The sequence below is a fragment of the Corvus cornix genome, chromosome Z (genome assembly GCF_000738735.6).
Source record: "Corvus cornix cornix isolate S_Up_H32 chromosome Z, ASM73873v5, whole genome shotgun sequence".
NCBI lineage: Eukaryota > Metazoa > Chordata > Aves > Passeriformes > Corvidae > Corvus > Corvus cornix.
Window position 1 is genome coordinate 41,222,732 of NC_046357.1, and position 10,898 is coordinate 41,233,629.

The following is a 10,898-nucleotide window of genomic DNA, read 5'->3' on the forward strand; positions in this document are numbered from 1 at the left end:
AGGGGTTGGCAAAAATGGGATCAAATTTCAGATAAAACAGCTTGCCTTCCTAGCTGTTTGCATGATCAACAGTCAGCAGTTCTTTATGTTAATGTCTAAGTAGGAGAAACTTCAGGACAAACGACCTTTGCAAGAAACTCATGCTGCAATTACAGCAACAGTTCACAAATACAAAAATTTAGTCTGTTTTGCCATTTGCTAACGCTTGTCATGAATTCCACTGTCATCTCAGGAATGAGATATCTGACAGTAACTATGCATGACAAACCTGAATTGATAAATTGATGAGGAAATAATATCGTCCTTCACAGTGTTCTCTGCCAAACTAAGCAAGGGCCTAATGGGAATTAAAATCAAATGCACCAGTTAAAAACAAACACAGACACATGAATAAATGACCATATGGAGGTAATGTAGGTCTTATCTCAGCCACAGCTTCAGTCATGTGTGGAAAACTACAGTAAAATATCTTTGGCCTTCATCATTAGGAGTTATTTGTGGTATTTTCAGAGGGACTTTAATTGTACAGAGAGACAATATCATTTAAAAAAATAATTTTATTTTTTCCATACTTAGTGTTAAAATAATTTGGAATGCAAGTTGACCTTGACAGAAAGCAGAAACCAGCAGTTCCATCAGTAACATGTCTAAATTCCATTTAGACACTACTGCAGCTAAGTTTTGAGAAACTTGAGTGATTTTGGATCCAAAACCTTGACTCCCAATACAGTAAGAAATGTAAAATTACAAGTCTAAATCTCATCAGGCACAAAACTGAAGTTTCCCTGAGAAAATGTAATTACAAACTAGTGTATAAACTTTGTATCACAACATCAAGGGGCTTTAAGAATATGAAAGCAAGATCTGAATTCCTTAATACTCTATGTTGAAGACAAGATTTTCAAGAGGATTAACAATTACATAGAACAGAACTGCAGCAAACAGATCTAAGTAAAATGGTAACAGCTGGCTTTGCATATCCCCTTCTTTTATAGCTTTTAGATAATTTCTAATGCTATATTCCTGAGATCTTTCAATACTCAGTATGAAGCCTGTGCAGTCCAGCTGCTTTTTACTCCACCCCTTCATCTTTCTCTTCCAGCTAGCATTACATTCATGGGAAAAAAATTAAGAATAACCATGAACATCATGCATTTTCTAAGCCTTAAAACAGTTTAGCCAAAGGAAGTCCATTAATTACACCTTCTAGATAATAAATATTCCAAATAGTTGGCTTTTGAAAAACTGCTGTCTTGATTTTGTACCTAAAGCTCCAAGTCTCAGTGTGCCACAAGGCGTACTCGAGACATGTCTTTTCTCCCCCTTGTCCATGGACAAGGGAGGGCATCAGCACCACCACACCAACACGGTGAGAGTCATTATAGCCATCATCAGCATCCCCACCATGGCTGTAACATGTTAAAGGACATCACAGTATAATATTTGTACCTATGTTTCCTAACAGGAGCATACATTTCAGTTCTTTTGCAGATACAAAGCTTTGTGCCGCAAATACTCTTCCAAGCATTTCACTGCAAAAGGGTCAACATCAGTGTCAAACTTATTAGCAAATAAGTGATGGTTTCGTAGCATCCAGTTCAAGTCTCCTACTCCAAAAACACAGACAGAGCGAATGTGAACTCCACTGCACGGTGGGTAGGGTGCACCTTTGGACACATCACCTTCAAAGTACTGCCACTTGACAAACCTGGCCAGTGCATTCATATCAGAAACGTCGTACTTGTCACTGGAAGAAAAAGCACCTGGGACTTCAGGGATTCTCTGAATTGTTGCCCACAGGTACTCATCTGGGCTGTAAGTATCTTTCGCCCACTCAATGAACTTAAGTATTTTGCTGTTTTCTAATACATATTCTACAAAGCTTCTGCTAACTACAAAATAGGCACTGCCAGAAAAAACTGGAGTATTGAGAGGTGGTAGTTGTTTGTCTATGCCTGTGTTCTTTATTTTACCATCAATAATCTCATGGTGTTTTTTCCACCTTACTTCTTTATAAACAGGCATTTTTTCTGTTTCCAAGCTATTTTCACCCTTAAGGGCTTTTAATTTCTCTACTATTTCCTGGTTGGTCTTTATAGGAAAGTCCATGCCACATAGGTTTATTAGGTATCTCCAGTTTGAACTTCTTCTGTAGAGATCTTTCATGCAGTTAATGTCTGCCTGCACTCTGCTCCATGAAGCATATACCACACTCTCTAACTGGCTGGAAATAAAGACATTATCAAAACATGAGACTATTCCCTTCACAGCAGCAAAAAAGGATTCTGGAGACTTTTTGTCTACATGAATGCAGTAAAAATTCTGTGGAGCATAGATTGATCTTAGAAGTCTATCAAGCATCTCAATTTTGTGATAAACCACTATTGAGTAAGCAATTGGAAATTCTGCTTCTTCATTGCTGAGAGGTTCCATAATGTATTTCCTAGTCTTGGTGAAGGAGGCACAGTCAGAAGTCATGTTAATATAATCATCTGTCGTTAGTCTGGGGCGTTTCTTAAATGACACTGATAATACCTCAAGCTGTACCTTTTGCATTTCTTCTATATCTCCCTCAATAATCTTGGTGCAGTTAACATTGCTAATAGGATCTTCTTTTGTTAGCTCCAGATGTCTCCGATTTATGAAGTCTTCTTTCTGGTTAACTTTCAAAACTGAAATTATTACTAAAATAAGAGTTAGACCCAAGAAAAGCCTGAAACGCAAGTTGTGACAAAACCGTAATTTCCTCTTCAGCATTTCAAATACCAGGCAGCTTTGCAGGGCTAAAAAAAAAAACGTCCTCCTCTCTGTTCATATGAGCTTCAACAACTTCAGAAAAAAAGTCTCTGTTTTCTCAGGAATTTGGCAAGTTTTTCAGGGAAATGGAAGGAAAAATCCTAAAATAAAATGGAATATGACTGTCATTCACAGACTAAAAAGTTTCTTTAAAAAAATCAGTGATTAATAATTACATTGTTATTTAGAGACAGTAAAAAGCTGAACGGTTCAGCCAAAAATATTCTGTTGAAAATTAAAATTTAACAAATAAAATTTTTCTAGAAAAAGACCGGGAGAAGCAGACAATTTTAATGAAACACTTTCCACAGTAGTAATGCTACAAACTGAAGTTCAATAAGAAAACTGAGCTGATTCAGCATCTAGAAAAAAACTGAAGTCAGATACACTACTGAGAAGCAAGTATTTCTTGCTAATTCATGCTTCAGAGTTTGACAAGAATGTTTAATACTCACTTCAGGGTTGACGTAGATTTATCACTAAAACTTACCACTCACTTCCTGAATGGTAGTCATGCTTTAGTTCTCACTGGCAAAGAAGTTCCTGCAGCCTTTCAAGATTTTTATGTGAGATAGTCTCTTCATCCTGCACATGAGCTTCTTAGAAATACCTCCAGGAAAGAGCTGATGAGAAGGGCGAGAAAAAAACGTTGTTATAGCAGGGCACCTCAATTTTCAGAATTTTGAGAAAAGCTGTTACTGAATTGCTGAAACAGCTTTATAAGGTAAGAGGCAATCTCAAGCTGATTTGTATCAAGTCACACAAGTGCACAAATCTAAGTGCACAGCAGTGTTGTATTACCATCATTTAAACACACTTGTTTTTACAATTCAGCAATTGCTTTTATGTGGAGATATGCTGCAAGGCTGGATTGCAAAAAGATTTCTAGCCAATTTTATTTTCTACTTTACTTCACAGGCACTAGATAGTCTTTGTTTGTTAGTTCTGCTACTCTCTAAGCACCTTTTTTCTGTTTCAGTACTCTGTGAACAGAATCACTGCAGTTATACAGTGGCTACAGCTGTACCTATTGAGAAAACTGCAGTCTAGAACTGTATTGCAGAACTGGGTGTCTTTTCTTTTTGGAAGTACTATCTCATGCAGGTAAATTGATCAAGAACAGATATCCTTAAATAACTTACATTGCTACTCAAGTGCCATTTCTAATCATGAATGCACTGCCTAATAATTCAGTGCAGGTTTGAATTTCAAACCAGCCCCTAATTGCAAAAGCCCACACAGTTTATGTGTCTTCCAAATGTGAATCTGTAAGTTTATGAAATATCAGATATTTGAGAGAGATAAGGCTCCTCACATTTTTACTACTTTCAAGAAAAAGAACAGTGCCTCAGAATAACTTTTTTAATAGCTCTAAGAATAACAGCTACTCAGAAAAACTGGTAAGAAACTCTGTTTAAGAAAAATAAGTGTGTACTGTGTCCACTCCTGGGTTTTGCCATAGGCTGTTCTGCTAAGAATTTCCTTTTTCCCCCCTATTTTCTTTAAGCTACCCCAGTACAATTTTAGGTTTTAATTCCTAAACTGTGGCTCTTAACCTGCTACTTGCAGATTTCAGAACAGGTGCATTTAAGAAACTGAGACATGGCATTACAGAGTTTTTTGTTAGTAATGCTGCCTGGGATGCACTATACATTGGGTCCACCACTTTGCCCTTGGCACTGCAGACTGACTGGGGGAATGTAGCACGTGGGGGGAAGGTGTGGATCACTGCACAAATGTCTAGCACAGGTATGAACATCAGCAATTTTTTAAGGAAGTACTGTAGTCAAATATTTTGTATTTCTATCCAACAGCAGGCAGAGACCACTAACTAGACACAAATTTGTGACTAACAGCATTATATAAATATCTTATTTACTCTAAAGTGTACTTTGTTTCCAGAATTACAATTGTAATTATTTTATCCTGCTTTTCTGATACATCTTAAGAAAGGTAAACATTTGTTCATAGTATGTTTTAGCTGTACAGTGAAGTCAAACTGGAAGAAAATTTAAATTTTAAAACTTAAGGGAAGTAGCCCAGTGAGCTAGCATGCAATTACAGCTGAAAGCACAGAGAGTTAAATTTTAAGAATGAGGTCTTACACTTTGAATTAAAAAAAAAAATTAAAAGGAAAATTCCAAAACTCTGGCTTTCGGTTTGCAATGTGACATTGAACACAGTAACATAATTTAGAACATGTTTTAACATGCTTTGTAACTTATCACACACTTCTGTGCTTGATGTCCTGCTTGTTTACACTAGTAGATCTAATCCACTAAAAATAATATTCATCATATATTAAATTAACAAAGGAAGGAGACTAGATATGTGATAGTGTCCATTGAGTATATATTTTCATAGGATGAAGCTTACTGGTTAACCTTCAATTACTGTATTCTGCCCACAAACTTAAAAATTAAGACATTTATAGAACTTAAATGTACTTAAGTGTACTTCAAATGCAGTTATATTTGTGATACTTTAGCTCACAGATGTTGGAATTCTTTCTTTCGGCTGTTAGCACTATTATTTTATCCTATTCTTAGTTTTTATAGGAGCACTAGCTTTGAAAAATAACACACACTCAAGAAGATTACCAACCCCTCACTGTTCCAATGGAGGGAGACAGTCTTAATTGAAAGTGACCATTGCAGTCTTCACCTTCTAAAATTTTCAAAGAATAAAGCTTGCTAAGAAGTCTTTCATCCTCCCATTTTAGAATAAAACTTAGCTGAATGCAGGATAAAGAATCCCTTTCAGAAAGGCCTTGTATACCCAGCTGGGTCCAATTCCTCTGTTGTTCAGAGCTCAGAATAATCAGACCTGGCATTTTCATTATACCAAAATGAGAGATCTGCAAACATTTACACATTAACATGGCTCTTATCTTTATGTGGAATTCTTTTCCCTGCAATTTTCTCTCACTGACATGCTGCTTCCTCAGACCGATTTTAACAGTAAATTATTATTTGCTTATACTGGCAATTTCAAAGTCCTAAAACTTGATCATATCCAGTTCACAAAACCTCATCTTTACAGGGTAAGATTTGTTACCTAATAATACACCTAATATACTTAATGAGCCTAGAACACTCATTAATACAGTTTCAGACTGCATTCAGTAAAGCTTTTAACATCAGTAAAGCTTTAGCTCTGCATAGTCTTAGTGTGCACATTAGAGAATTACCTTGTCAGAGGCAGCACTTTGCACTGGAGGGAGGTCTGCACAGCTACACAGAAAATGCTTTTATTTGGCAGCCTACATCTTGCTCTCAACTGAAGTTCAGTTGCAGAAGTTACATATCTGACCCACTTCCTATTTTTTACTGCTTTCTCCTCAAATCAAAACCTCTATTTCTGAAGCAGTCGTTATTGAAAGGGGAAACTTACAGCAGTTGCTGGTAGTTGAGGGAGTTAGTACAAAGGCTGGGTTAGCTGCCCTCTTCCCTGCCAAAATTATTCTTTACTGCTGTACACAAAGGGTATGGTATGACTAAACAAAGCCAAGATAATTTCAGCTTGATTTTTAACAAACACAAAATCCCACGAGAAACCTACGTTTTCAACACAAAAACCTCCAAAAACCTCCAAATGAACAAACAAAAAGCCAGAAAAACCCCAAAACACCAAACACTTTTACAATAGTATACAACAGCTTGGAGGGAGACCAAAGCTGGTGTGGAGGTTCTGTGCAGACAGGCTGGACTGGATCTGCTGGTCCTACAAATGAGGATGCCTGTGAATGTGCAGAGCTGGCAGAACACCACTACCCCAATAGCTTGGACACCAGCCTCTGGCCACCGGCACAGCACAACCTCTGCGGGTTCACCGCGCCACTGCTCTGGCATCACGATGTGCTGCTGGTGGAAGGAGCAATGCTGCTCCCATCTCTGACACCCACACATTGGGCCAGGAGGAGTGCAACAACTTATCCAACCAGATGGCTTCCAGGGAGCTCTCCAGCCAGTGGGGCCACAAACATGCATTTGCTGGTAAGTCGTAACATTTTACAAAGGCATATCCAGAATGCTTCAAAGCACACACATCCTGTAGTTACTACAATTACCATGCTTCAATTCAGATTCAGTTATGCAGAACATCCATTCTGATGAGGAAGTGATTTTTAAAGCAGTAAGCAGCTTGCATAAACACAAACATGCATAAACACAGACTGTGTGAACTGCAGGGTCATCTGCAAAGATCTGCCAGACACAGTGAAGAATCATTTATTCAGCTTTCCGTGACACCAAGCAGCACAATCTTGAAAGTAAACATGCCTGTAAATAAATCAAAGAACTCATATTTGTTCTGATAGGTAGTCTTGAGTCTTAGTGAAAATGAGAAATGGTCATAAGCTGAGCAGCTGGCTTACCATAAGCCTTTAATGGGACCCTTAATTTTGAAACCATGCGTCAGGGTTTCATGAGGGCACAATTGCCTGCAATTGACAGCACTCTGTAGGAGTAGATGCTTTTCCTTTGGAGGTGCTTAAGAAAATAATAAAAAGGGAAAATACACTCCCTTTTTACAGAAAAAAACTCAACACATTTATAGTCTTTTGTTAACTTGGAAGACAGCTTTAAACAAAACTCCACAAGTGACTAGTACTCCTACATCCACCACTACATGGAAATTAAATACTGAGAGTAACTAAAAGTAGACAGCTGTTTTTTCAGAGCTAAATAAAAGAGATGAAAATAAATTCAAACATCCATGTTATTTGAAGATCTTCAATATTCAAATTCAGGTCTTCATATTCAAGTGCTAGGAATCTAAGACACTAAAGTATTTCTGTTTCAAAAATTGAGTAAAACACACTTGAACATACACTCTGTGTAGACTGTAAACTGAAAAGGCAGTAAGTTTTACTAGCCTTTCTAGTACTCTCTTATACTACTGTATCATGTAAATCTTCTGCAGAGTAGTTCAAAGCCTGATTATTACTTTCAATCCTGTCCATCCTTAGAGGCCCCACAGATAGAGCTAAGAGTAAGAAATTTCAACTAAGGAGAGTAAAGGTGTTATGGCAAAGTCATTCAGTGACCAGTTCTGACCTCAGGAAGCCTGCGACTCTTAGTATGGACAAAAATATATGTTTTACTTCAAGGTTACTAACACTGAAAGTACACACAAATCACAAAACAAAAAAATCATGAAATCTTTAAACTGTTAAATGTTGGCCAATTTAACATGCGGTAGAACTGCCCGGTGTTCATCAAGGTAATTTGTACACTTTGGCTCCTTAAGGTAAAATGCACACCTATTTTTTTCGCATTATTCTAAAGTAGGACCTAAAATATTGCCAGGAACAGAGCTGTTGCTGCAGTCCTCACGCCCACATAAAAAATTTTGCTCATTGCTGCCTTGTGACAATGCTGTATTTCAGAATGGGACACACTGGCAGGAAAAGGTAATCTCTAACATCAGAAAGAAGGCAGAAGAAAGAGGCTGGCAAATTTTTGAGTACTTGGATCCCTCTTCAAGCACAACATATAAAATATTCTGTGATTTTCTTTAGCCCTATGGAGAACCCAGCATTTTAAAGCCATACCTACAGTTACAGTTCATCTGTGAGGTAAAGAATCATCAGTGATTCTTCCTGAGATATTCTATCAGAGTTTTCCAAGATGAGGTTTCTGTTTGCTTTATTAAGTTCCTCTAATACCACCACAATTATCCCATGTACAATAATGCTGCACATTGCAAGAAGTGGTGTCTCTGGAGCTATGAAGTAAACCTAATAGTGAAAGTTACTCCAGTTGTAGTACTGGGCATGCTACATTTCTGTGGCACTACCTTTTTTCACCTTTCCTAAGACAGAATTCTTATGTTGCTAAAGTTAGGTGTTTTCCAGTTTCAGGAGCTTATGAACCAGAGTAAGTGGACAAGTTTTGAATTGTGTGGAAATCCAAAGGAAAACTGAGAGGGATTATTAAAAAACCAAAATAAAATCTTTTAATAAGACTAGCAGTGGGTTTTCCAATGTGGAAACAAAATTAGAGAGCAGGATTTTGGTCAGTAAACATAATATTTTCAGCAAATAGAATGTATATCTTTAGCTTGTGTGTTTGTCTGTGCATTTGCTTTATCTTAGAAAAAAAAAGGCAGACTTGGCAAAGGTATTAATCAGGCTTTTTTATCAACTTTTGGCTCTCCTGGCCTCAGGAAGTTAGTATTACTCCAGACAATTCAGATTTCATAGGAAAGGCATTATGCTGATATATACTATAGGCAGAGTAGCTAATCATTGAGGAGAGAAAATATAAGTAGTATTTTTTTTTGTATACACCTACTTTCAAAAGCAATGTAAGTGAACTCCAAATTGAGCTACAAATACTGCACTATTTTTCACAAGGATTTTCAAGCTGAAGTTGATAGACAGAAAAGCTAGATTTGTCCCCTCTTCTCTCACTACCATTTCTGACTCTCATCCTTGCCAACTCTGTGGTCGAATACCTCATATTACATTAAAAATGAAATTTAAAATAGCAGACTCCAAAATGGCAATTCCCTCCTGCTGCCACTCCTTCTCTTTCCCACAAAGAAGTCTACTTTTCTGAGTAACACTGAAAGAAGGCAAAGTGCCAGAGCATAACTGAGTCTCCTGTCAGGCTTCTTTCTCAGTCCTCTCACTCGACCTGGGCCACAGAAAACTATTTACAACCTTCTAAACAGCTTTTTTTTATTCTGACCAAAAAAAAAAAAAGTTTCTTCAGGGTTTTCCCAGTTACAATGAGTTTGGTGGGGGGGGGGGGGGGGGAAGCGCCACATCCTACGACTGCAACACCTCAGGAGCATCAGCTATGTCCTGAACCCTGTTAGCGCTAACAGATTTTACACCAAACCAACACCCCCCCCCGGAGGGCAGCAGCCTGCCCCAGGTTCCCTGCATGCACTGCCGCGGAAAAAGGCAAACGGAGGGTGGGAAGACAGACAGACAGAAAGTGGGGAAACAAAACAAACTAAGAAAAAGGGGGTGTAGAGGGGGGAAAGCAGGGGAAGAAGGGGAAAAGGGAAAGGAGAAGAAAAGGGGAAGAAAGAGGCTAAAGGACATAAGTGGAACTAAAGAGAAGAGGAGAAAGCGGGAAAAGAGGGAGAAAGAGGAGGGAAAGGAGGGGGAGAGAGGGAAAGGGGTAAGAAAAGAAAAAAAGAGGTGAGGGAGGAAAGAAGGGGAAAAAAGAACGGATGGACAACAGATGTGTCTCCCTGCCCTCCAGTGCGGCACCTGCCCGGCGATACAGCGGCTCCTGGAGTAGCGCTGCGAGGCTCCGCAGGGTACAGCGCCCGGGAAGAGCGATGCCAGCCCGCGCTGCCGCCCGCTTCGGGACCACGCCGCTCCCGGTCCGCCCGCAGCGCCCAGGTGCGGAGCAGCCCGGGGCAGGCAGGGAGCCCGGCAACCTCCCCTGCGGGCGCGGCCCCAACCCGGACCCGGCTCCTGCCCTGGCCTGCGGAGGCCCCGCGCCCCTCCCGCCACCACCCACCCGGGGTCCGGCCGCCCTCAGGATCCCGCCCCTGCCTCCCCGCGCCTCGCCCGGCCCCGCCCTCACCCACACCGTGCTGTGCGTTGGCAGCCGTGGTAACTGCGCTTGTGTATCTTTTTTTCTCCCAGCAGTGCCGGTAACGTTGGAACCCACGTAGGCCAAACTTCTCTGCGGCTCACGGGATCAAAAGGCTTTCTCGTGGTTCCGAGCCCCGAAGGAGCACGCACCCGCCGGGGCCGGATGCGCTGAGCGGGCTCGGTGCGGCTGTAGCAGCCGCGCGCCCGGGAGCGGGGAGCCGGCGGGGCCGGTGCTCCTGCGGCGGCACCGCGCAGCCCGAGACTCGCCTCCTGCTGCAAGTGGGCTTCAGAGAACTCCGTGAGGGAAAATCGACAGACGGAAGGGAGGGTGGGGTGGAACGGGAGCAGTGGCTGGGAAGCGGTGCACGAAACTTCCAGCGGTGGAGTAAAACGTGTCTAGGCAGAGTGTGAAGAAGACTCAGATTTCTTATTCACTTTGTCCCTTCAAATATCTCTCCGACGATAAACACAGTCCACGTGGTTTGGAGAGCTGTGAAACACGAAGGTGGAGCTTAGGGGCAAGCCCCTTGTTATTTTAGCA

At 40.5% G+C, this 10,898-nt stretch overlaps 1 protein-coding gene across 4 annotated transcripts; it reads right to left on the reverse strand.

Annotated features, from left to right (window-relative positions):
* Positions 1 to 532: 532 nt before the first annotated feature.
* On the reverse strand, positions 533 to 10,527 carry GCNT1 (glucosaminyl (N-acetyl) transferase 1). Of its 4 annotated transcripts, XM_039567516.1 has the most exons (4): positions 10,025 to 10,244; positions 6,866 to 7,076; positions 3,287 to 3,419; positions 533 to 2,897 (listed from the first exon to the last, which is right to left on the reverse strand). In XM_039567516.1, the coding sequence occupies exon 4, from the start codon at positions 2,755 to 2,757 to the stop codon at positions 1,477 to 1,479; it is 1,281 nt and encodes a 426-aa protein (XP_039423450.1). In that variant the 5' UTR covers positions 2,758 to 2,897; positions 3,287 to 3,419; positions 6,866 to 7,076; positions 10,025 to 10,244; the 3' UTR covers positions 533 to 1,476. The 4 variants fall into 4 exon arrangements, with proteins under 4 accessions (XP_039423450.1, XP_039423451.1, XP_039423449.1 ...); XM_039567517.1 differs by lacking the exons at positions 6,866 to 7,076; positions 10,025 to 10,244 and adding an exon at positions 10,347 to 10,527; XM_039567515.1 differs by lacking the exon at positions 6,866 to 7,076.
* Positions 10,528 to 10,898: the final 371 nt, after the last annotated feature.